Source organism: Malaclemys terrapin, chromosome 2, assembly GCF_027887155.1.
Source record: "Malaclemys terrapin pileata isolate rMalTer1 chromosome 2, rMalTer1.hap1, whole genome shotgun sequence".
Taxonomy (NCBI): domain Eukaryota; kingdom Metazoa; phylum Chordata; order Testudines; family Emydidae; genus Malaclemys; species Malaclemys terrapin.
In genome coordinates this window covers 139,919,885-139,946,269 of record NC_071506.1, presented here as the reverse complement: position 1 = coordinate 139,946,269, position 26,385 = coordinate 139,919,885, and the positions used below count along the sequence as shown (strand labels likewise).

Below are 26,385 nucleotides of genomic sequence, written 5' to 3'. Positions count from 1 at the left end.
CGGCACCCAGCTCCCATTGAGTTTCAGTGGAAGTTGGAGGCCAAACTCCCTTCAGTTCCTTTGAACATCCCTGTCTAAAGAACTACAGAGACTGAGCTTTTCTCCCTTCAATTTCAGAAGTGCTCTAATTTCATCAAAAAAACCCAATGAAATGTAAGGGGTTTACACCTGAAAATAGAACCAGTTTGAGGAGAACATAGGAATTATTATTTATTTGTATTCCCGCAGCTCCTAGGAACCCCACTCATGGATCCTGCTGTGCCTGGCACTGTACAAACAGAACAATAAGACAGTTCCTGCCCCAAGAGCTGATGCTCTAATTGCCAGACTGGATCAGACCAGCGGTCCACATTGCCCAGCATCCTATCTCTGACAATGGGCAGAATCTGCTGCTTCAGAGGAAGGTTTAAGATATCCCCGCGTGGACAATTACGGAATCATTTGCAGTTGCATCCCTGACCTCCTTTTAGAGTTTGGCTTATATCCCTCCCATACCTTATCTTGATAATTAAAGAGCTCAGTTTTTGCAGCTAATCCCTGGTATTAAGATCCAAAAGGTTAACAAAACAGCCATAGTTTTAGTGGCCATAGGGTGGGTGACACCCTGGAATTCTGTTGTAGTAGGACCTTGCTAGTTCTCCCTTTGATAATCTGCACAATGCAGAGCTCACATCCAAAATCCCTATCGCCTCTCCACATTTCTCCAAGATTTAAGATTCATTTATTCAGAGAACACACTTTAAAATGCACCAGGACACACCACACTTAAATAATTACAGCTACCCTGCCTTTGTTGAATAAAAGGAGCAGCACAGGATTCATTAACTTCTTGAATCTCACCTAGACCCTAGTTTTGAGTAGCATAGTCCTGGCCTTCTGTCCAGGGGTGAAGCTCACCCCAAATGAACAAATGGATAGGTAAGCACTGATTCCAATCAATAGAGCACCAAATTTTACCCTTACATGTGCCGTGTTACTTCTGATGAAGCACATGTGTAATCAAGGGTAGAAGATGGCCCAGTTTCTGGTCTTCTCTATGGTTTGTTGAATAGGTTTACATCAGTTCATAGAATCATAGAATATCAGGGTTGTAAGGGACTTTAAGAGGTCATCTAGTCCAACCCCCATCTCAAAGCAGGACCAATCCCCTGACAGTTTTTTTTTGCCCCAGATCCCTAAATAGCCTCCTCAAGGATTGAACTCACAACCCTGGGTTTAGTAGGCCAATGCTCAAACCACTGAGTATCCCTTCAGATACTGTTAAAAGCCATACCCTCAGTTTGTGCTCCTTCCTATTGACTATGACAGCTGTGATTTGCTGGTCCATGAAGATCAAGATGGTAACCAGCAGAGCTGGAAGGGCGCTGGCCAAGTAGATCCACCATGGATTCTTACCGAACGGGAACACAAACCATCCTCGATCTAAGCGAGTGGGCTAAAAACAGAGCAAGGCAAGGGTTATTGTATGCCGCTTTCTGACTCCGGGTCATAAAAATTACATTTCAGGAAAATGCCATTGCATTTGGGCAAATTTGTATAAAATCTTGGAAGAGTACGAAAACCTGAGTCTGTTGGGAGTGCAATCTTGTTCCAGGACAATCGGTACCTAATCCACATTGGGAACTGACCGCCACCCTCCTGAGCCACTGGATAACCATTCTAACCCACAATCACAGTGGGGGGAACTGGCTAGCAGGTATGCACATCACTTCCCCCACCGGATGGAATTAGAATTGCTCAAATGTGGGTCATGGCCACAGGCACTGTGCCACTAACATTCAAGAGATCCTCCTTTAGATCAAGTGCTAGGGGCCTGGGCTTTGGCAGCCGGAAGTGCTGTGGGGGTTCTGTCTCCCTTCCAGCATGGTTTTCTGAACGACCCTAGTGCAGAGCATAGTGACAAACATTGTCTCATTGTGTCTCGTGCTCCCCCAATCTATTTACTGCATGGCCCGGTCTACACTACAAAGTTTTACCAGCATAGCTATGTTGGTTAGGGGTGTGAATAAAAACATCTCTAACAGACACCACTATGACGACAAAATGTGTAGTTACAACTTATAACAGCAAGAGTCCTTTTGCTGGTATACCCTGCGTCTCCACAAGGGGACTCTAGCCAGTGTAGTGTAGACACGCCCTGAGTCACAGACCACGTCTACACTAGGAGCACTGTCCTGATATGCTATATGGGCAAAGCGCTCCTGGCATGGATACTGCTTATGTCAGCAAAGCTGCACTCTGGACTGGCATTGTTAAACCATCCCGCATGAGGGAAACAAGCTAGATTGGTAAAAACGCAACTTAGCTGTGTCTACACTAGAGGCTTTTGCTGGCACTACTTGTCGGTCAGGGATCACACCTCTTCACACCCCTACAGTGTAGACATAGCTTTATGCTTAGGCTTGGTCTACATTTAAAAGTGAGGTCAACATAGCTACGTCCATCAGGGGTTCCTTTCAACACCACCCCTCGAGGTGCTATTATCATAAAATAATTAACAGTAACAATAAATAACTGACATCCTAACACAGCTGCAGATTTGTAACAATACACATATTGTCAGAGAGCGCTGAATACTTCGAAAGGGACGCTAGTTCTTTTACCTTAAAATCAGTAGGCACTTGCAGTTTAGGAGTATTCAGTCCAAACAATACATCGAGACCAACAAACATTAGTATGGACATGAAGATAGAGAAGTCACTAATAAGTTTACGTAGCTACAGAGAGAGGGAGAGAACACAAATCAACACAAAGAAAAGGCAGAAAAGTGGCGGAGTTTGAGCTTTAATCAGAGAATGAAAATAATTCATGTGAGACGCAGTGTTAGCTAATTCATTTCAACAGAGAAATGGAATGGATATTTACTGATATCAATATCATCTTGCTTCAGCAGGGGTTGGAGTCATTCCCTAGTGAATCATGAATATCTACCTAAGGTACTCATATGGACTCTGTTACCTTGTGAGCACCTCCCATTCTTTAATGGGGATGCTATAACCCCATATTACAGAGGGGAAACTTAGGCACAGAGAGACTAAGTGACTTGCCCAGGGTCACATAAGAAGTCTGTGGCAGAGCAGGGAATTGACCACAGGTCTAGTCCCATCCTGGCTCCCTAACCACTGACTCAACCTTTCCATCCCCTGCTCTAATCAATGTATATTGTGTGCCAGGGATAAACTTCTTTCTATGTGATGTTTGCACATATATTACTGAGGCTGGATGTTCAATGTCCATAAATTTGATGGCTGGGGGAGATGGGGTGCTCAAGAAATGTTTTTGCCAATAATTTCACCACTGAAAAAATCAGATTAGCTAATAAAGTGTCTTGGAAACCGAATCCCTTTCATCCCATTCCCAATGTAGCTGTTGGAAGGACAGTCTCAAGGGTTAGCTGGAAAGGAATTGGAAGGGACAGAAATCAGGAGAGAAAAGAACCTCAAAACTGCTACATTCGAACCTTAATTATACTGGGAACATGCAGCTTTGGAGTGTCCAGGCCAAACCAGGCATCTATTCCACAGAACAGCAGAATGGAGAAGACAATGGAAAAATCAGCAATGAAGGCCCTGACCTGGAGGCAGATGGGGTTGGGAGGGAAAGGCTGGTTAAACAGGGTGGCTCACAGATCTCCAAGCATGCAGTACATCACTGGGACATTAGGAGACAAAAGGACAACTCAAAAAAGGCCTCCTAATGAAAGCAGTATGCAGTGTTTGCAGCCCAAACATTGCTACATCTGAAAGTGAAATGGGCCATAAATAAAAGCAAAACTGGCTTCATAGATTTTCATTGTCCAAAGTAGGTGAAATGCAAAAAATTCAACAGAGAACATCCATAGCAAGAAGCATACGGGATATTTAAAATTCTTTCATGTTTAATAATTTAAAGGACACCTGCTGGATAGGTTAAGCTCAGAATTTTGTTGTTGTAAAATAAAGTGTGTGGAAGGGAAGGCTAAAAGCTAATATGAAAATGTTTGCATGGATTTCTATAAAATAAAATTAATCTTCTGTACTCTATTGCACATTCTTTTGAACAGGTGTCTAATTACAAATCATGGGGCAAGCTAAAGAGATGTTCATAATAATAAAAACCCCAAACACCCAAACTAGAAATCTTGCATGCTTCTACTTCTTTTTCATATTCCTCCCCCCATCCCCATTCTGACCTGCACATTTGTTCAATCAGACCCTGATCCTGCAATTAGATCTACCCAAATCTGTGCCTGTAGAGAAGCCCTCTGACTTTGATGGGACAACACACAGGCATAAGAGTCTGTCCATGCAGATCCAAATGCAGGATTGGAGGCCAAGATCTGTATTTCAAGTTCCCCATGTCTCTCTGAAAGGGACCAGCTTACAACTTATGGTGGAAACTGAAATATAGATGGGTTTCATGGTCTTTGTATTTTTTCTTACCTTTGTAGGAAAGTAGCGACTGAACTTGAATTTCTTCAGCGTTACAGTCATGGAATAAGTCCCAAAGAAGAGGATGAAGGACATGAGGGCTAAGTCAGGAACAAATTTACAGGATTTCCCTACTAGGCTTCCGCCATACTTTAGACATTCCTTCTTACTCAGCTGGGTCCAGTCCAGAGCTGTTACATTAATAGCATTGTACTTGGAATCAAAGTGTTGAAGAGAATAAACCAAAATATTATTAATACATTTAGCAATTCTAGTGTGCAGGCAAATGCAATTAGTCATATGGCACTGCTTAGGAGCGCCACTATAATTCTGCGGAAAGTTAAAGTGCGCCATCAAACATACAGTGCAACACATCACCGTCACCTGTAAGAACTTGGCTCAGAATCAACTTTATTTCAGAATTTGTAGTATTCAACGTATTTCCTACAGTAAGTATAAGGATAACTGTAAATAGAAGTAACAATATCCCTTTATCCAACAGCAAAATTGGCAAGTTTTTAAGGGTGACCACTGTCGTGACATTAAACGTCAGCGGCGCTAAACCAGATAAGAACCATGTCTCTTAATAATGAGGCATCCAGAGCTTATCTGGGGCCCAGGTATTAAAAGATTTTTCAAAAAGTGCCTAGTGATTTTTGGATCCCCAACTTGAGACCGCTAAAAAGGGCCTGATTTTTGGAAAGTGCTCAGCACCCGCCTGTGAAAGTCAGACCCCTTTAAGGTATCTCAAGTTGGGCACCCGCAACCTGGGGCACCCAGAATCACTCACAACTTCTGAAAGTCTTGGTCATTGTTTGTATCTTGGCTAGGGTAAAATATACACTGATATAACAGTAACAATCTGTCCCATGGTTTTGGATTCTCTACTTATTCTAACTTGTGAGTGTAGACAAGCCCTAAACTGGTTTATAAATTGGTACAACTTTTCTAAGGGCTTGTCTACCCTTGAAAGTTAACTTGGACTAAGGTAGGGTGTGAATTTAAAGTCTAATAGCTACTCCTGAATAACCGTGTGTAGACAAACCCTTGCTCTGGTCCATGTCCCATGTGGCTGGGAGCTCCTTAAGCCACAGCACACAGAGTTTCACTGGTTTAACTTAAAGTGTGATTTTAAATTGAGTTCCACTGTGGAGGGTCTTTTTTCAGTTTAAACCAGGCTCATTTCAATTTCAAGTAAGTCAGCTAGGAACAGCTTTTGTTTCAACTGAAATAACCTGCTCTTAAATGGAAATAAGCGTGTCCATGCAGAGGTTTGCTCTGGTTTAAATAAGCCAGTGCAAGTTTGTGCATAGAGAGGCCTCACATTCAATGGTGAGGTCCGCGCTTTATAAGTGCTTGACTGATTGTGTATGCACTGCATACACAGCCACTCAGCGGAGATTAACTAGGCCAGCGTGCACTGCCGTGGATTCTTTGGCGCAGTCTGTTCTTTGGTGGTTTAGAATATCCTGGTAGGGCACGTGAAGGGATGTTGCCAGGCCATTGCAACTGGAACGAAGAGACACACGGTTCCCATTCCGCTCCTTCCCCAAAGCTGAACGTTAATTCCATGCCGTGATTTTTAATTCATTCGGTTGGCAAGTCATATAACTAAGAAGTTGATTTCTAAAGCGATCGCTGTAGGCTTTGATAGCATCCCTGGAAGAAGACTGTGACTGCTTTAGCTGGCGGATCCCCAGTTGTCCTACTTGCTTAGCCCAGAAAGAAAGTAAGGATCCAGAGAGCTCAGCTACCCGCTACTTGAATATACATAAAACAAAAGTACTTACCACAGAAATGTTAGTGTTGTTTGGTGCCAGCGGAGCTGAAGCATTGAACAATGTTGTATTCACTGCAGAAAAGGAGTTTGTTATTAAGGTTTTATATATATAAAACAAATAGTTAAATTCAATCCAGCATGGAAATCCTGTTTAAGCTGAGCAGACCCTGCTGGCTTGAACCAGTAACCGCCCTTCCATTCCCAGGAGAGAGCAAAAAACTCTGTGTTCAGTTCCCAGCAAGGGTTACCTAGTGTCCCACACAGCTGTGGGCCATTTAGACAGCTCTGTCTACATGGAAGGGAAAGAATGTAATGAAGTCTAGGATAAGCACATTATTACAGACCTGTTGGAAAGGGAGGGGCACGGGACCAAGGAGTGAAACCAGCATGAAGGGAAGAACACAGATTTTGGGAGCTAGAATGTAAACTCTGGTTCTAATTCCAGCAGCGACTTCTCCCGGATTAATATAGTGTGTGGCCTTCCATTTAGACCAGAAAATGACCCCTCGAGGGCCTCATTAGCAACTTGCCAGGAGCCCCAGAGATGCATTTCATTGTAAGAAAATGGAACAGATTGCATCTTACTTCATTATCCGAGGACGGGCGGCCCATGGAGACTACAGGTCCCATGGTGCAACACGTCATCTTAGGTCACGTGACCTCAGACTCAGCTCCCATGCATCTTGGGATTTGTGGTGTCAGTGGGCTTCCCCTTCACTTTAAATGACCACATTTGGTCCATGGACCACATTTGGCTGCAACCTAGGCCACTGTCAGAAGTGTTGCCTCTCAGCCTAAAGAAAAGAGTGGCCATATAAAAGAACCCGTTTTGGTTTTCTGGGTAGCTCCCAGGGAGATATATCAATGGGAGCCCCCCCACCCCCCCGAATCAAATCAAGCAATGCCCCCTGCCATCCATTAGGAGACCTCTTCCAGCTCCCTGAATGCCCCCTCAGTTGTTCATTGTGTTCTTTGCCATTATAACATACAGTTGTGCTTACCACCAATTCAGAGAACGTATGACGCAGATGGGCTCCCTTCTTCAAAGCCTTCACTTTTCTGGATGTGGTATGGGGAGGGGATCATAGTTTGAAAGTTAATATGTCCATCTGAAAGAATTGCCATTCTTGGGGGAGAGGGCGCTGGAGAGAACCCAATGTCTCTTTCTCCTGGAGGGGGGGCTTACCCTCATTCTTAGAGGGTCACTTCTTCTGCAAGAACTTTGTGGCTTTTGGAGAGATCCACTGGGGACCACCTTTTTAGAAACAAGTTGGGAAAAAAGAAACCCTTCTCTCTCCAGAAGCTGCGTTTGCTCAACAGGTCACCCCTCGTCTAGGGCAAATTTCTTCCATTGCCATCCTGGATTCTCTCTGCAAGAAAGAGGCTTCCCTCTCTAACCCCACCCAGCCCTTTTCAAGGAGAAAATGGATGGAGAGACTTGGACCTCTTGCACTTGGACACCCGAATAAAGAAAAACAAAACCACAGCACTAAGGATGGTACTTAGAGCACTTCTCTGGCGCCTTCTGTTGGAGGATTTTGAAGTGCTTAATTAAGCGACAATATCCTTGGTATGTGGGTATTATTCCACCCACTGTATAGATGGAAACTGAAGGACCGAGAGTTTAGGTGACTTTCCTAAGGAGGCAGAATGACTCAGAAGTAGAAACTGAACACGAGCTGGGAATTTCTGTTGTAAGCAACACCCATTGCCTGCTTAAAGAATACCCTGCAGAAGGATAAACTTACTGAAAAAAACCCTATGCATATTTACATGCGTTTTGAACCTAATTGTTTCACTGCTGCAGATGAACTTGTTAAAGTCATGAGGTTTCTTTTGGCAGGCATGGATTCATTATGGGAGCTGTAGTCTCCATGGGCCACCCATCCAGTTAACAATTCTTCATATATGTTAAAGGTTGTTATAAAGAGGGCAGCGATCAATTGTTCTCCATGACCACTGCAGGCAGAACCAAGAGTAATGGGCTTAATCTGCAGCAAAGGAGATTTAGATTAGATAGTAGAAAAAATGTTTAACTATAAGGAGAGTTAGGCCCTGGAATAGGCTTCCAAGGGAGGTCGTGGAATCCCCGTCAGTGGAGGTCTTTAAGAACAGGTTAGACAAACACCTGTCAGAGATGGTCTAAAGTTGACTTGGTCCTGTCTCAGCTCAAGGGACTGGACCAGATGACCTCTTGAGATCCCTTCCAGCCCAACATTTCTATAATTCTGAAGGTGGCAAAACACAGAACATCTAATGTCCTGCCTCAAGATGCTGTCATTCCTTTCCCCGATGAACTACACAGGATAATTAATGAAGGAGAAGTGATTGCTGGATTAGAATCAGAGCCCTTGGTGCTATCAAAACAATACTCCACCACCAGAGAAAAGGAAGGGAAAACTGAACTAATGTGACTTTTGGTTCGATTAACTCCAGACTTTACAATGTTAAAGGTTTCTTTCGATAACCTTTAGCTTTTCCAGAACCAGACATATTTGCGATTTCTACTGCTTTAAATTGTTCATTGCCCATCTTAAAGAACACTGTAGCATTGGCTGTATTTTTATGAGAAGGCCCATAAAAGTGCTTTACACAAATGGATATATTGGACTCGAGATAAAAGTAGGAGACATTAAAAAAATAAAAATAAAACAAAAGGGTAAGAGTATCAAATATTAAATAATTTTAATATTTATAAAGTGATACTCACTTGAGATTGAAAGCAGCCAAATAGATGTGTGCAGCAGAGACAAATATGGTACAAATCAGTTACAATAGTCAAAAATCAGAACTAACTAACAAAAATAAATAAAAGGACCAAAAGGAGATTAACACACACTCAATATCTGGAAGAGTAAAATGTCCAAATCTGACACCACTTTATTAGATGCCCAGAGCAACATGGGTGAAAGAACAAGTTTAAGTGTGGCTGCTGTTGGGAGGAGACTGAGGGTTTACAGCGTAGAAAAACTTCTAGAGAAGAATGGTGTTTCCATGTGGACTTTGGGGTTGTGTGTAACACAGGAGATACGTGTGGTTTTGGTTTGCTCAGCTGTTTTAAGTCACTTAAAATACATTTTATTATTAAATTAACTCAATGATGGTAAAAGATGCCAGCTTGACAGCTCTGGAGACTGAAATCCTTTGTCTGTCCAAAGAACAGATACTGCATGGATGAAAAGAAGGCTAGTTGTCCACACAGACTTCGCCAACATGCCTCAAACTTTGTCCTGAAGGGACTGCCACTGGGAGTGAGAGTAATTCAGTCTCTGTAGGCTAGATCATGTTGTTTAGAGACACAGTCCAAAGGCAGCAAGTGCCCTGTGACTCCCACGCGCTTCTGTATAGTTCACCTGTCACTACACCCCTATATGGGTTTGAGTTCAAAGGAAGCTATTACTACAGGAGACCATCCTGCTAAAAAGAATATTATGATGAAGCCAAAAAGAAACATTATTTGGTGCTAATGTCCTCAGAAATCAGACAGTTGATTTAGTTCCCTCTAGTTCAAACCTGGATCCTAGATGGTGTTCACAGGAGACACATGTGAAATGTGTGGGCAGGTCTCAGAGCAGTTTGTGGGAACCCACTAACCCACCATTACAACTGGTTGTAATAGATGGGCGGTCTCAGAGGTCAAATGAGACATGGAGACTAGGCTAGCAAATCATCCCTAGAGATGAAGGGCCTGATTCTGTTCTCACACTGATTTTAAACCAATGTAACTCCATGCTTGGAGTTTTTCCCAGTCAGAACCGAGGTTGCATGGGGGAAGCCTGCACTGCCACACCCGTCTTTTGGATGACTAGTGGATTTCAGCTTGCACAGCTGTTGCCTCTGTCTACTGATGCCTTCCATTTGGGTATTGCTCAGCAACGTATGAAAAATAAAGTGTTAGCAAATTTCTGCAGAAAGGTGTGTGTATGTGCAACATTTAATCAAATTGGAAAAGTTCACCATCGTTTGGGGAATATTTTTGGGGTAACTTTGCACATACGATAGTCCATTTCTTTTTTAAAACGGCCCGTGTCTCCCTCTGCATTGCACGAGACAGAGATAGGGAAATCTGAAGAGAGGGCCCTCTTCTATATTTAATGCTTCAAAAGGTCACTCAGGCTGTGCCCATGCAGGGGAAGCACTTTTTCAGACCCTACTATCACTAGCAGGCCTGTGGTCACTGAGTGGGAAGTGCTGTTTCAGAAAAGACGACTCAAAGGGTCAAATTCTACTCTCAGGGAGGGCCTGATCCTGCACCACTGCTGGTTTCTACAGCATCAGGTCCTTACATCACTTTAAATGAGAATCACTCCACTGAAGTCTGTGGAGTGACTCTAGATATGCAGTGACTTCACCAAGAACAGAATTTGATCCCCTGGTGGCAAGAAATTGCAGCCTCTCTAGTCAAGAGTTTTAAAACGTGGGAAGATTTAAGAAAAGCGATTAAAGATAGACCTGGAAAAGAAAAAGTTAGAATTTCTAAGCCAGTTTAAGAGGCTTGATTTTCCTGCCAAACAAATAGGCAACATTTTTGCGAAGACAGCCGATTTTTCAATCTCAGGAAAAACTCAATTTTCACTGAAAAAAAGGCTAAATAATCTAACCATTTATGCAGACTGAAATTTAAGAGGCACTTTCAAGATTAAATTAATATATTTTTTTAAAAATCTCTTCTGATTAAAACTGGAATATAAAAAATTAATTTACTTTTCATTATTCATAAATTTTATTTGCATGGATTCAACTCAGTTTAGACTCAGTGAAAGTAGACTGCTCAGTTTCAGTGTATGTATGTTCAGTTTCACTTTCTGGCTCATTTGCACTAGGATGATGATGTTATATTTGAGTTTCTAAAAGTGTAGGATGATGATATTTAAAAAGTGTGTGTGTATGTGTGCATGCGTGTGCGTGAAATCAACGCAAATTTCTCCTGTTTTCCTCGAAATGTAAGTGTCCTGAAAATCTTTCTATTCGTATTAGCTGTGGTTCTTTCAAACAAAATCCAAACCTTTTGCCTTAAAATATTTGGCAGTTTCTCCAAACAGGAAGGGAATTCACTGAGATCTGCATGAGAGAGCTGGCTGGAAAATGAAGGGGTTTTCCTGCAGAAAATTCTGACTCTTCATAAAAAAAACCCCTGATTTCCCCCGTTTTTGGCAACTGAAAACTAATAAAATGTTGGCCAAAAAGTTGAAAATTTTTTTGTTTATCAAGACTGTAGTTTTCCAAGAAACAGACCCATTCTGGTAAAATGTTCATTTTTGGGTCAAAAATCCAGTTTTTCCAATAGACAAAAGTTCAGATAGAAATTTCTCAAACCAGCCCGGATGGATGATTCTGAAGGGAAGAAATTGGAGATGGTATGTGAGCTAGTGGTTGCACTAACTGTAGTAGCTAGCAGGACTTGGAATGGGCAGTAAAAATACATATAGTCATATATATATATATATATATAGTTTCTCAGAGAACTATAGCTCAGCAATAGGAGCCAGTAGCCCAAACCAGGTAGTCTATATTTCTAAATCAACGAAAGGACATAGACTTGTAAGGGGGCTGGTTTCCTTCTCTAGCTTCCTCTGTCTCTCCGTCTGCATTCCATATGGTTGTGTCATGTACTCCGTGTTCTGCCGGAGAATTCCTGGCAGACAGCAGCCGGCAATATTTTGACATGCATCTTTCAGGATGGCACTGTACATATCACTGAGATGACCTTACCAATTGCACGTTAACAGGAACAGGTTTCCAATCATATTAAACTGTAAATTCCAAGTCAGAAAATATTTTGTTTTTCAAAAAGAAAAGAGCTGCTGTTTTCTGTCCACATTTAGAGAACGTGAAGGTATGTGTCAGCAAGGCAGCAAAAGGAAATTGCCCGTAGGACTCAAAGAAGCAGGCGAAGTCCCCACTCTGCTGCAAACGGGACATGCACACCCCAGATCTGATCCAAACTTAGCTCCTCCCCTTCCTGGAGTCTGTCTTTACTGTTATCTTATAACAACCAAACATAAATCTCTTAAGCTTTCTGTAAGGTTGTTCCTATAGTTTTTACCCTAGAGGACCACACACTGTCTCAGGCCCTAGTTCTTTTTGCCCCTCTAATACTGTAAGTGGGAACTAACAGGATCCCAGCTGACAGTATGAGGTGTCGGAAACAGCTCTGCATCTTAACGCACCTGCAGATCCCTGCATGCCTGTGCGCCTTCCTGGAACCTGCCACTGTATTACAGCTCTATTCGACCTTTAATATATACTGTGGAAATGTCCCTTGCCCTCTGTCATCAGCTGCCTTGACTCTATCTGATACATCATGTATACCATGGAGAAACCTAACTCCAGTGATGCTCATGCACCAAGTATATTACCCTTGAAGTATCAATGTTTCATTAGGTAAACTGAGCAATGGGCCCATGCACACACACAGCGCTTCCGTGGGAGAGCTAAGAATAGTACCCAAAAGTCCTAGCTCCGAGTTCCCTGCTCTAACCACTACCCCAAGCTCCAACACCAATGCTCCAATGGCATGCTCGTACTTCAAAGCACACTGCTGCATTATACCACTGCAAAAAGGATACACGTGAATCAAGTGAGAACAGAACACCACTGATTACCGCCTGGCAAGGAAACAATCCAGCGGGTTTCTGCAGAACTTGGACTGAATGCAATTGTGTGTCGGAACAGGAATTTTTCTATTTCCTCTGAAGCATCTAATAAAGGATGCTAGAGATAGGATGCTAGAGACCTGGGTCGATGGACAATTGTTCTGTCTGGTATATGGGCATTCCTATGTTTCTACAAAAAAGGGGAAGAATGCTTATGCTGACAGCAGGTCTTTCTGAAAGGTTACTTGCTACTGATGTAGGAAAAAGCTTCAACAAACCAATATTTAACACGAGCAAAGCCAGCTAAAAGCTTCAGTGGCAGCATTTACTGCTCAGCAGATTTAATATTCGGATCAGACCAGTTTACCAACTTTGGCCAAGACATTTTAGAACACACTGTAGGAAACAAGCCAGCACTGGCTGAGGATATGGAAAGGTAGCCCCGTCAGTCACTAGTTTCTATGATTTTACAAGAATAAAGATGGCAAAGGACCAAACAAACCAAACTGTGCACAAATGCTCAGTGATGCACTTCAGTGCAGATAGATTTCGAGATGGGATATTACTTTTTTCCTCAGTCAGCTCAAAGGTGCAAACTGAAGTTCCAACAAGGCAACTTTGGCAGGATGAGCACAAGAAGCGAAACAGACACTGCAATGCAGAGCAGGGTGCTGCCAACATGAGAAAACACAATAATGACACCACTGAAGAATTCCAAGAGTCCATTCACTTTTTCTGGTCTTTGCTGAGGGCTTATCTCCACTACCGCTTAAGTCGATATAAGTGACGTCACTCAGGTATGTGAAAAAGCCACCCCTCTGAGCGACGTAACTCGACTTAAAGTGGTGTGCACACTGCGCTAGATCAGCGGGAGACGCTCTCCTGCTGATATAGCTTCCCCCTCTCGTTGAGGTGGAGTAATGTCGTCGACAGGAAAGTGCTCTCCTGTTGCCACGGTGTGTCTTCGCCAGATGCACTCCAGCAGTGCAGCTGGGCCGATGGAGTGTGGTAGTGTAGATTAGCCCTGAATGAACTGTTGGTGAAAAAAAAAAACTTAGAGATGCTTCCAGACCAAAACAACCCTGGAAGAACTTGCAGCAGTCAGTAGCGTGTTTCTGCCTGCTCAGCTTCAGAGGAAACAAATATAGTCCCTAAGAATCTCCAGATATGGGGAACGTGAGTGGAGAGTCCTATATCGATTTAAGCCTCTACCAAGCATTCTAGCTGAATTCAGCAGAACACTTAAACAGGTGCTTAACTTTAAACATCTGCATAGTTTCATCAACTTCAGTCAGGCTACTTGTGTGCTTAACTTTAAGCGCATCTTAAGACTTTCACTGGATAAGGCCCAAGTGCTCAGCCCTTGCAGGGTCAAGCCCTTAGTTTAGAGATGAACGGCTGCAAGGTTGTTATAATGTGACACTCTTCGTAAGAAGAAAAAGAAAAGACATGAGGCTGGTGGCACAGTCAATGGTTTCACAAGTGAAATCGTGACATCATGGTACAGCATCACAACCCAGTGTCCTCCTGTTAAGATGATACGTCAACATGTGACATAAAAAGCTTGCTAAAAATAGTGATGCGGCTGCACCAATGTGTATTGGACCCAGAAGCTTCGCAGACCTAGCTAGAGTACAGCTAGTCCAGAAGTACACCTACTGGAGCTGCAAATCACACCCCAGGCTGCTGTGTAGACGTACCCACTGTGTCACAATGAGATGATGCAATATGCTCAGTCTAGGTATCCGTAACTGTGCTCATCAGCATGGTCTCTGAGCTGGAGGTGACACTGTACACAGTGTTGTGGTTTTTCAGTAGCACAAATGCCAATTGTTGATAACCATGAGTCAAGAAAAGAAACCAAAAAATGTGACAGATGTTACTTCTAGCATATCAGATAAGCAGCTAAACATGTAATGAAGTGCAATCAGATAGATGTCTATGGAGGTTATTTGGCATGCCAGTACTTATTTCTATTTCCAAAGTGTGTGTTGTCGTACCTTTCTACCTTCTCCTTCCATAGTTATTTTAAAATCTCCCAGAGCATTTTTCTCCCCTTAAATAAATCAGCAATTTTGAGGGAAAACGTTTCCTGATAACATTACAATAAATGACTCTGTTCTCTTCTGAGTGCTAATAGTACTTTTGCGCTTCTGAGTAGTGTAATCTGAATTCTGGAGAATTTGGAAATTAACTTCCAAGAGCAAATATGAATATTGAGGATGAAATGAAAATAAAAAGCTGTTTGGGTTGGTTTTGGTGTGATAGAAATGAGCCTGAATTACAGCCTTCTTCAATACAGCCATTGGCAGAGAATGGGTACATCTTGGCTCTGGAAAAAGTTTGGTTTCCTGTCACCCAATGTCGTTTTGCTTTAATTGCCCTATCCCTTTGTATCTTTGCGGTGGTAGAAATCAGCACAATACTGGACGAAGCTGTTAAAAATCAGAACAAAAACCCCCACCCCCAACTCTGAAACAGACGCATTTCTAGAAAAGGACCAAGGGGTGAACCAGTCAAAAGGGTTGTGGAAACCTCGTGAATGTCCCACTGGAAGTCCTGTCACTGAGCACACTTAAAACTGGAGATGATAAAGCCTTTCAAGAATATACTCTTGGGAACAATCCAGCATTGGCTGGAAGTTGGATCTAACAAGTCTTCTCCATCCCTAATTCCTATGGTTTTAGGTCTGGCCATCTATAGAGGAGGTATTTTGCTACACGACCTCAGTGACCGGGGATGGGCTGGTCTGCCAAGGAGATTTTTTTTTTTTTTATTAATTTTTTGCTCCCTTTTGGGAGCACTGCTCTAGGGAACCAGAGTAGAGAACATATTGCTGGTGGGGAGATCACTCCCCAAATCCCCGTTGGACAGAGACCATACTTTGTGGGATGACACTGTAATCCACCCAGAGATACTGTGACCATAGGTGAACGGGCACTGCCATCCTAACTGCTCTATTGTGGGGAGGAGGGGTGAAACTCTATCCAGGAATGTCCTTTGAAAGTGCAGCTGACCAAGATTTAATAATCTTATTGTCAGGAGATCTCAAAAGCACTTTACAAAGCAGGTCAGTATCATTTCCCCCATTTTTACAGATGGGGAAACTGAGGCACAGAGACTTGTCCAAGTTCACCCAGCAGGCCAGTGACAGAGCTGGGAAGAGAATCTAGGTCTCTTAAGTTCCAGTCCAGTGTTCTAACAACTAGGCAGCACTGCTTCCATTTAAAACAAGCTGCTGGAGTAAATCACCAAATGAAGCTCATGCAGCAAAGGCTACCCGCCCCTCCACCAGGTCGCAATTTGCAAGGACCAATCAGGAAGCTGTGCAGCACTCTCTCTCAAGAACTGGACCTCAGCATGACAGCTGCGTGGTTCAAGCAAATCAGCAATTTCACAGTAAAATTCCCAACAGGGAATAGGACTTGGACTCACCTGGGTCAGGAGCAATGCACTCGCATTTGTACATGGTCACGTAGTCTGGTTTGAAGTCTGCATTGATAGGGTAATACTTAAAGGCGCCGATCATCTTCTTGATAGCATCATAGATGAATATAAAGCTGATGAGGGTGGAGAACCCCTCCTCAGTGAAGCGTGTGATGTACTTTATAATGAAGCTGGCGTCTGTAGCCACCAGGATAAGGCACTGTAGGGCAGAGTGTAAGCCGATCCACAGACGGAACTCCATGTAGTCTATGCTGTTGCCTCTGGAATTGTGCACAACAGAAGGTCAGAACAAAACAACAGCTCTGCTCAGGAAAGAGAGATACGGGAACTGAGGGCTCATGGAAAGTGTCACCGTATCTGATCTCCAGTGAAAGGAAGAGCCCGCCCCCCACAGGGGCCCTTTCACACCAATGATAATGGCCACCTTCTTGGGAAAAGAAACCAGAGTCTGTGTACTTATATGGCCTCCATTTCCATCCTCATCTATCCTTGAAACACCCCTGTGAAATAGGGTAATGCTGGTATCCCCAACTCAGAGGGGGAACTGAAGCACAGAGACTACGTGACTCGCCCAAGGTCACACAAGAAGTCTGTGGCAGAACAGGGAACTGAACCTAGGCCTCCAAAGTCCCAGTCTAGTGCCCTAATCACTGGCTCATCCTTCCTGTCTAGCTCTGTGAGGTACAAATAAGAGGCACAGGGATGGGGATGGAATCAAAGGAGCAATAGAAGAACCCCAGTAGGGGACACCAAGCAGAGAACGCCAGACAGGGTCTCTGCTCACCAAGGGAGTCATTCACAGGACAGGTCTGGCACGAGTTTCCTCACTCTGCCCTGCCAACGTGCCCCTAACCAGCGCAGCGGCTGCCACTGACAAGGGTCAGAGGTGACTCAGTCTCCATGGCCCATCCAGTCTTCGGCCATCGGGCTGAGACTGCCAAGACTGGGCCGGGGAGCGCTGGGCACCCTGTTAAGTCTCCTGGATCGATTGCTGATGCCCTGCCCAGTAAGCAAACCCGCTGGGGGAGCTCTCCCAGCAGCCGCCAAGGAGTAGAGAGAACTGTGGAGAAGCCAGGGAGAAGACGGCGGAGCTCCCTCTGTCTCCTGAGCACCTGCTTCAAGCTCCTGTTCTCACTGGGAGACCTGCAGAGCTGTGGAGAAGGCTCTCTAGGCCTCTTCTCTATGGTAGACCCACCTGGAATGCTGCCCACCGCCATAATGACATGGCTAGAGGGACGCTATGTAGGCCTCAACAGTGACTGAACCTGCCCTGCGCTTGTGCCTCTGCCCCCTTTGGTGTTACCGCTGTGAGGGCCGCTATTCTGAGCGAGTTCCACCTACTTGCTGAAGTCGAAGAGTAGCTTTTCGAAGATGAGGATGGGCCCTGTGCTACTGAGGATAATGAGCGGCTGCCCGGCAAAGAAGCAGAACAGGGAGCCCGCCATCGCTGTGCCGAGGAAGCTCTCCATGACCCCCTTTGGGAAGAGAAACAATGTGAGGAGACAGTCAGACACGTGCCCTGGGTTGCACCAGAGGAGTCGTGCTGAGGGGAGGTCTAATCACAGAGCGTGGCTGCAGAACACATTCGCGCCAGTTCTCCTGCACATTCTTCCCGGCCTGTGTCTCACTGGAATCAAGCAGCACAAGAATTCCCACTTCGTTCCTCAAAACACGGGTCAGCGCTTTGGGGCTGATACTAAGCCAAATGGGCGTTGGTGAATTACCACACTTAGCCCAGGTGCCGTGCGACACACAGGCAGGGCAAACACTGGCAGAAGCAATGATTTCATTATAGATTCGTATCACTGTGAGGTATCTGTGGGACTCGGACGTGGCGGTTTGGAGTCTGCAATCCCTCAAGTCTCCCCCTCAGGCTGAGTGACAGTTATGTCCATGTCTTAGCTAGGAATGGCTTTTCACACCACGGACCGCAGTGGAGTGGAAATCTCTCCCAGCCACAGGGCAGGGGTATTTACCTACCACATTAGGGAGGAGAACTGGCTGCAGCGCCAAAGGAACATGGCCTGCTGCATAGGGGTTATAGCCATCTGCTGTGAATCCTGCTACCTGCCACATGTGTAGCAAGGGGCAGAAGCTGCAACGTCTCACCATGCAGCACAGCTAAGGTACGTGCCAACAAAAGCCACCCTGCAAACATCGGGGCATCTGCGTCCAAACTTTTTGGCTGGGGTCCAGCTCTAATAATCCTTCGGAGGAGGAGGAGAGCTCCCCGGGCAGCTCTTTGGTTTACCTGGTAGTTGTCTGTAGCATCACCAAGCAGCCCCCCAAATGTTATGGCATTTGTGATGCAGCCCAGGTAAATGAAGAGGATGGCGGAGATAGACTGGATATGAAAGCCTTCGTAGAAATCACTGGGGAACCAGGGCAACTTCCTCTTGATATCCAAATACAGGCCGCCGCAAAACCTGGGGGAGACACGCAGAAGGGTCCCAGATGTGGCAATCCCATGAGCTCTGAGTGGAACTAGGCCATTTAGGATTATTATTTGCATTGTCATAAAGCCTGGGAGCCCCAGTCATGGCTCGGGACCGTGCTGCACTAGGTATTGTATAAATAGGGTGACCAGATGTCCCGATTTTATAGGGACAGTTGCGATTTTTGGGTCTTTTTCTTATATAGGATCCTATTACCCCCCAACCTGCTGTCCTGATTTTTCACACTTGCTGTCTGGTCACCCTAGGTATAAATGCATAACAAGGATGCGGCCCTGTCCCGAAGAGTTCACGAGGGTGTTTTATACCCTGTGATAGCAGGGGGTGACTGCAGTTTATGCAGACCTATCCGAGGCTGGCTTTAATCAAGCTTTAGTGGATTAGCCTCACAAGTAAGTACCCACAGTTCCAGGCGGGCTTGGAGTACTGGGTACTGGAGCTGGTGTTGCTCCAGCTCTCTTGGTCCAGTTGCTGTGCTAGCTTGATTAAAGCTCGCTCAGGTACGGCTACAAAAGCTGCAAACACACCCTGTGATTGCAGTATAGACATACCTTAAGTATGAGAGAACAGGTGAATGCAACGAACGGATGAGGAGGGCACAAGCAACCAATGAGGCCCAGGTAATCCGTACGCATCAGGGATTGCGTTCTAAGGCATGGATGTTTCTGTGGCACATGCCGACCCCAAGGCGGAATCTAGCCTGACACTTGCTCCTACTTTTCCTGGAAGCGTTTAGCCAGGAGACTAGGTCAAGCAAATTTTGCTTCTTGGCATTCAGCTGCAAGCATAAGCAATTGTGCATACATGTGAGCCCTTGGGTGGGCAACTCCCCATTGTGCACCCTCAAAAGCACTTTTGCACCAATACCCATCGTGCTGGCCTTCACCTTTGTAAGGATCTGTGTAAAACAAAGCATGACTGAGGCCTCATGGACACTTGGGGGGAGGGCAGTTTGGGAGGCGAGGACTAGGACCATTATCACCACTGGGGGCGTTGGGGAGTGTGCAGGGAGAGGGGCAGAGGTGCTTGTATCTGGGGTGGGGAGGGGAATTTCATTTATCCTTGAAGGGGAAGGGAAGATGCCAGGCCAGAAGGTGGAGGAGGTTGTAGGAGAGGGCTGACAGCATATTGCCCCAAAGCACAGGACCCAGGCTGGCACCATGTGGCACTCTCACCAGTGCACTGCACAATGTTTCAGGGGCTGAGGCTCTGCTTACCTGCCCGTCCAGACAAGCTCTTCCCCAACTTCATGCACAGCTGGCATTTCTCCGTCGTCACTGCCACTGCCGCCCCCTCCACCTCCGCCGCCGCCCCCTCCTGCCGCTCCTCCCGCGGTGCCGTTCATCTGCCCTGCTTCGTTCAGCGAGAACACTGATTTCCTGAGAGATGTTGGGGGCATGATTGGAACGACAGCGCTTCAGCAGCATCTCCCCTCACCCCAGGAAGGACTCAAAGCACTTTGCAACCAGTGGGAGTTTAGCCTCCCTGCCCCCTGAGGTGTTGGTCATTCTTAATTCCCCTTTGTAGACGGGATAATCGAGTCACATGGAGGTGAAGCAACTTCTCCAAGGTCACACGGAGAATCAGGACTTCCAGGAGTCTTGACTCCCAAGAGCCCGGCTGTACACACAGGGCCTCCCTTTAGCACAGTTGTGTCTGGGGCAGCATTTTGATTTTTGGTTGGATTTGCCTTTAGGATAATCTAGGTCTTCCAATAGTAAGTAAAAACACCTAGCTCTCCTAGAGCATGTTTTATCTAATCACAAAGCACTTCACTGGATCATCTCTATTTTATAGATGGGGAAACTGAGGCACATCAATTTGGCCAAGGTCACCCAACACACCAGTGGCAGAGCCAGGAATAGATCCCAGGCCTCCTAAGCCCCAGTCCAGTGCTCTGGACACTGGGCCAGACTGGAGGGCTCTGCCTGTTTATTGCAGAGTGAAGTACAGAATGACTTGACTCTGTGATTGCGGATGAGGCAGACAGATTTTTGCACAACCTGGTCTAGTCTACACAAAAGCCAAGGGTTGTGTAGGAGCCTTGAGTTTTATACCAGCTACCACGTGCTTGTTATTTCTTTTAACGGTATAGATCATTACCCTATTGTTATTTATCAATTTACACAGAACCTCCTCAAGCCTCACAGTCACCTTAGAAGATTATAGATGATATGTATAGAAATTGCTTCCACTGACCCACAAGCAGCCCTTGTACCGCTGCCAGCCACATTGTATCAACGGCCAGCACAAGAGGTGAGGAATGGTGCATATTGCAGAATCACAAAGCCCACATTTGGATTTCCTTGAGAAAACAAAGCTTTCCATGAGGGACAGAGATCTAACCCAGCCCCCAGCGTTCTCTTCACTACCACCTGACACACTGCTCTTCTGAAAAACCTGGCCACCAGGGGGTCACCCAGGAGATGTAGCTGGGAAATTAGTTCCACTCTCCACCCATCTTCCCTGTTCCTGGAGTTTTTCCTACCAATAGGAAGAGAAAAACTCGCACATACTCCAGTTTAGCTCATGTGCACAAACTGCGAGATAATCGACCTTTAGTTATTGGATTAATACATCATGAAAAACGGAGCGTACTGTAGCCAGAAGTGGGATCTATTTCGGTAAGATGTCATTTGGATCTAGCATTTCTCTTGCTCCAAAAAGCAACTCTTCACTGCCTGTGATTGTCCTGCAAGTTGTGAAATTTGGTGTTTTTTTCATTAATGCGTCAGCTGCTTGAGGCAGGGGTTGAGCTAGCTTTTACATTAAAAAGTAAGTTTCCAGAGAAACCGGTTGCAGAGAAAAACTTGAAAATGTGACCTCTAAGGGTGTGTCTACAGAGTGAGCAGCGCTCCGGAGCAGCGAGTCTCAGAGTCAGGCTCTACAAACTCATGGGGCTCCTGCTAAGGTCCTAAAAAGAGCTACACCCCCTCTGTAGTCTTCGGAGCCTGATCTCCAGCCCGAGCCCAAATGTCTCCGTGGCTATTTTTAGCACTCTAGCGCCAGCCTGGATCTGTAGATGTGGGCTCTGAGGCTTGCTGCCATGGGCTGCTGCTCACTGTGCAGATGCCACCCTAAAAGGCTCAAAACCCGGAAGGTGAATAAAAACGCTTGAGTTTGGCAAGTCTTAAAAGTGCTATGGAAGCTTTCTATCTTATGCCACAGTAAGGGAGCACCTCACAATCTTTAGTGTATTTATCTTCGCAAAATGGGGTCCTCCATGTAGCAAAAGTGCCGGAATGCTGTTCCAGAGCGTTCCGGCCCTGGCACAAGAGACGGACGGACCCCTGCATAATCCGTACCCCTCAGTTTAGAGGGTTACATGCTCACAGATTACTTAGCATCTGACTTCAATGCTTGTATCTAGGCTTGAAAGAAGAGATGGCACTTAAGTGATTTTGCATTGAGACACAAAATATTATACAAGGCAGATTCCTTAAAGATTCCTCATATTAGCTACGTTTACATTTGTCTATAAAGGGATAATTCTGAGTTCCTAACCATGGAAGCTGAAATGCTAGGTTAGTAATGGCCAGGCTAATACAAATTCTGCTAATAAATTGCCATATTTCATCCATTTCATTGGATTTGTTACCCAAAATTCAGCGTGGCTCCAGCTAATCGAGTCTGATGCTGCTCAACTGGTCGTGCTGGTTTTACACCAGTGTAAGTCTATTGACCTGATTTACACCACTGTAACTATGAACAGAATCAAGCTCATTATGCCGCTAATAATAATACTTAGCTCTTTTATAGTGCTTTTTAATCCATAGATTTCAAAGTGCTTTACAAAGGGAGGTAATTAACATTATCGCCGTTTTATAGATGGGGAAATTGAGGCTAGGGAGTTGCCTAAGTTTACCCAGTACCAGAGCCAGGAATAGAACTCAGGTCTCCTGAGTCCCAGTCCAGTGCACTATGAACTGCACTGCAATTAATACCACCTACCTCTTCTCAGCGGAAGGTACTTTTTTGGGTGGCTCTATTCTAATGTTTGGATCCCACTCCCCTGGCGGGAGGACAATGACTTCATCCAGAAACTCATCTATTCCTGCAATCAGGTCATCTCGGTCCCTGGCTTTGTAGGCCACATCACTGAAAAGCTAGAAATACACAGAGAAGACCAACGGTTTAGGTAAACTGTTAGCTAGGCAGTAGGAGAGATGAAAGAACCAATTCTGCTAGAAGAAGGGTCAGGCTTCATCTAACATGCTTTCTAGATCACAGAGATTTTGGACCACGGATTGTGGCTCCCTCATTGCTAGCATGAACATTGTGCTAGCGAACAATATCTGAATGAATCCATGGCTAGCTAGGACTTCATGGGTGTCAGTCTGTTGCATGCTGGAATATCACACATTCGCTGGGACTCAACTCAGACCCTCCTGCTCCAAAAGCCCACTTCCCTGTCATCTGAACGAAAGAAGAATCGTCGCTAAGTGTTGGCAATATGGAACCTATGACACACAGCTGAACGGATTCTATCCAGGGGAGGACAGCAGTGGATGGGCGCGCACACACACATTACAATATTTTAACTTTATTCCTATGGGCAGATCCCTCAGCTGATGTAGCTCCATTGACTTCCACGGAATTGCACGGATTTTTACAGCACCTGCCAAACTGGTCTTATGATTTTCATTCTGGTCCTGGAGCTCTGATGGGACGTCTCATTTCATCTTTGGGAAATCCCATAAATATACGGATCGCCTGGATGTAGTGCACGTGAAGGGAATGTAACAGGAGCACGGCTCTGCCATATCATAAGATTTACTTACGTCATCTACCATGAGGGTGGCGATAGCTCGGCCGATTTCATTGTAGGATTTTGCCTTTCCTGCAGGACCCAGGAGAATAAAAAGGAACCTGGTAAAAGAACAGAACTCATGAGCTAATGGCCATCTTTGCAGTCTGTGGTTTAAATTACAACTCTTGCCAGTATGCAGGATCTGGTCTAAACAATCTAACTAGTTTCAAGATGGAGCTTGATAAAGTTACGAGCAGGGTTATATGACAAGGTTACCTGCACTAGCAGGGGACTGGTCTCAATGGCCCAGGATGTCCCTTCCAGTCCTGAACTCCTATGTAAGCAGTTGTCTAAACACTAAGTTTAGCTGCTCAAGAAATACAGGATTAGGCCCTTGGATTTTTACCAGTTGGTTCTCTCAGATACAGCCTAATCCAGCTCCCACTGCAACCCCAGGGGAGTCTCTCATAGAATATCAGGGTTGGAAGAGACCTCAGGAGGTCATCTAGTCCAACCCCCTGCTCAAAGCAGGACCAACACCAACTAAATCATCCCAGCCAGGGCTTTGTCAAGCCAGGCCTTAAAAACCTCTAAGGAAGGGGATTTCACCATCTCCCTAGGGAACCCATTCCAGTGTTTCACCACCCTCCTAGTGAAATGGTTTTTCCTAATATCCAACCTAAACCTCCCCCACTGCAACTTGAGACCGTTGCTCCTTGTTCTGTCATCTGCCACCACTGAGAACAGCCGAGCTCCATCCTCTTTGGAACCCCCCTTCAGGTAGTTGAAGGCTGCTATCAATTCCGCCCTCACTCTTCTCTTCTCTCCATCGAGTTCAATGGGCGCTTTAGTTTGTGTGTCAACCCACACTAATGCAGCATGGCTCTTTGTCCCCTTCTAATGGCTAGAAAGCACAGAACACGTAATGAGCCTGCTACTGACTTTCAGTTAATGGATCTGGCCCTTTATTACAAGCAAGAGAGGCTTGTAGGCCCAGAGGACCCAGGTTCAATCCCACAGATAATGTAACCAGGGTTGTGGTTACAACTACACAAGGTGGCTGGTCACTGGGATGTGTGACCTGACATGTAGGAAACCTTGAATACCCACAAGTACCAGAAATCCTGTTCTCGTGAGAATCCCAGAACCGTTTTGCAGACTCAAGCAGGGGTGCTGGAACAATTTGTATAGTGGGGGTGTTGAGAACAATTGAAACCAACAGTAAACCCTGGATATGATGGAAACCACTTCAAGCCAGGGGGTGCTGTAGCACCTTCGGCTCCCCCAGTTCCAGCACCTATGGACACAAGGCAGTTTGGAGACGAATACGCAGGCTATCCGAATGGGAACAACTCAGCGTTTCTGATCACTATGCAAAAGGGGAGCTTTCCAAAAGCTCTCTGACTTTAATGGGAGCAGAGTTAGGCCACCGTGGAGAGTTTTTGAGAATCTCACCCCAAAGCATTCCACTATTACTGCTGTATGCAGCCCCGGCAAGTCCTGGCAACGCAAGCCAGATCCTATTGATGTCTACGAGTTCCTGGCAGGGATGCCCATGGGGCTAAATATTTGCCTTGGTTTCATTCGTGGCTTTTGGAAATATTTTTTTAAAAGTCTCAAGGAGGCACTTCTGGATCCCCAAAATGTGATCTGCTCTTCTGATGGTCTGTCAGTTCCTGAATGGTGAAAATACCATCAGGAGACCAGATCTTGTGCTACAGTTATTATCTTAGGTCCTTATCTGGCCCCCCATTACTCTAATCTCTGAGCCTCACAACCTTTAACTGATTTATCCTCACAACACCACTGAGAGGGAGGGAAGTGTTATTATCCCCACTTTACAGATGGGTAAGTCAAGTGATGTGCCGAAAGTCACACAGGAAATAGTGGATAGAGCAGGGAATTGAATCCAGGTCACTCAAGTCCTAAGCTAGTGCCTAACCAGAGGGCAATGTTGGGGAGGAGAGGGATAGCTCAATGGTTTGAGCATTGGCCTGCTAAACCCAGGGTTATGAGTTCAATCCTTGAGGGGGCAATTTAGGGATTTAGTTGGGGTTGGTCCTGCTTTGAGCAGGGGGTTGGACTAGATGACCTCCTGAGGACCCTTCCAACCCTGATATTCTATGATTCACTCTGGCTCCCCCAAACAGACCCCTGGGTTAAAATTTAAAAAGAAACTGATTAAAGTACTTAAATATTTAGAATAATATCTACAAAAATACTAAATATTATATCAAACATACTAATATAAGCATGTGATTTTATGTGGGTTCCTCCAGAACCCAAGTGTCAAATGTTATTTTTCCAAAGAGGCATTTAAACTCCCTATAACAGGGGTGCAGGGCCGGCTTTAGGCCGATTCAGCCGATTCGGCTGAATTGGGCCCCGCGCCAAGAGGGCCCCGCGCTGCAGCTGTCCGCCCCGCCCCCAGCTCACTTCCCCCTCCTCCCCTCCACTGCACGCCCCGCCCCCTCCCCTGCTTCCCGCGAATCTAAGCAGGGGCGGGCCAGCAGCACGAGGTAAGCTGGAGTGGGGGCGGGAGAAGGGCTCCGGGGAGGCGCGGCCTGTTCCCGCAGGCCCCAGCGGCTCTGGCCCGGCTTGGCTCCAGCCCGGCTCCTGCGGCTCGGGTCCCCCCGCGGCGCGGCGCGGGTCCCCGTCCCCCCCGCGGCGCGGCACGGCTCGGGTGCCCCCGTCCCCCCCCCCCCGCGGCGCGGGTCCCCGTCCCCCCCGCGGCGCGGCGCGGGTCCCCCCGTCCCCCCGCGGCGCGGCTCGGGTCCCCCCGTCTCCTCCCCCCCGCGGCGCGGCTCGTCCCGTCCCGTCCCCCGTCCCTCCCCCGCGGCGCGGCTCGGGTCCTGGGGGCGGGGCTTGCAGCAAGCCCCGCCCCCAGGAATCAGGCCCCGCTCTTGCTAAAGCCAGCCCTGCAGGGGTGGGCAAACTTTTTGGCCCGAGG

The 26,385-nt window shown here is 45.9% G+C and overlaps 1 protein-coding gene across 1 annotated transcript in view; it reads right to left on the bottom strand.

The window, feature by feature from the left end:
• The window catches only part of SLC4A5 (solute carrier family 4 member 5), a 125,929-nt gene that overhangs the window by 23,611 nt on the left and 75,933 nt on the right, over positions 1-26,385 (bottom strand). Inside the window, exons 10-20 of the mRNA XM_054018141.1 lie at positions 23,467-23,554; positions 22,637-22,791; positions 19,903-20,064; positions 18,484-18,658; positions 17,574-17,707; positions 16,221-16,492; positions 6,200-6,261; positions 4,422-4,622; positions 3,461-3,574; positions 2,604-2,717; positions 1,274-1,435 (exon numbers count right to left, since the gene is read on the bottom strand). Of these exons, the coding sequence (XP_053874116.1) occupies positions 1,274-1,435; positions 2,604-2,717; positions 3,461-3,574; positions 4,422-4,622; positions 6,200-6,261; positions 16,221-16,492; positions 17,574-17,707; positions 18,484-18,658; positions 19,903-20,064; positions 22,637-22,791; positions 23,467-23,554 (1,639 nt within the window). The remainder of the gene's footprint in view (positions 1-1,273; positions 1,436-2,603; positions 2,718-3,460; positions 3,575-4,421; positions 4,623-6,199; positions 6,262-16,220; positions 16,493-17,573; positions 17,708-18,483; positions 18,659-19,902; positions 20,065-22,636; positions 22,792-23,466; positions 23,555-26,385) is intronic.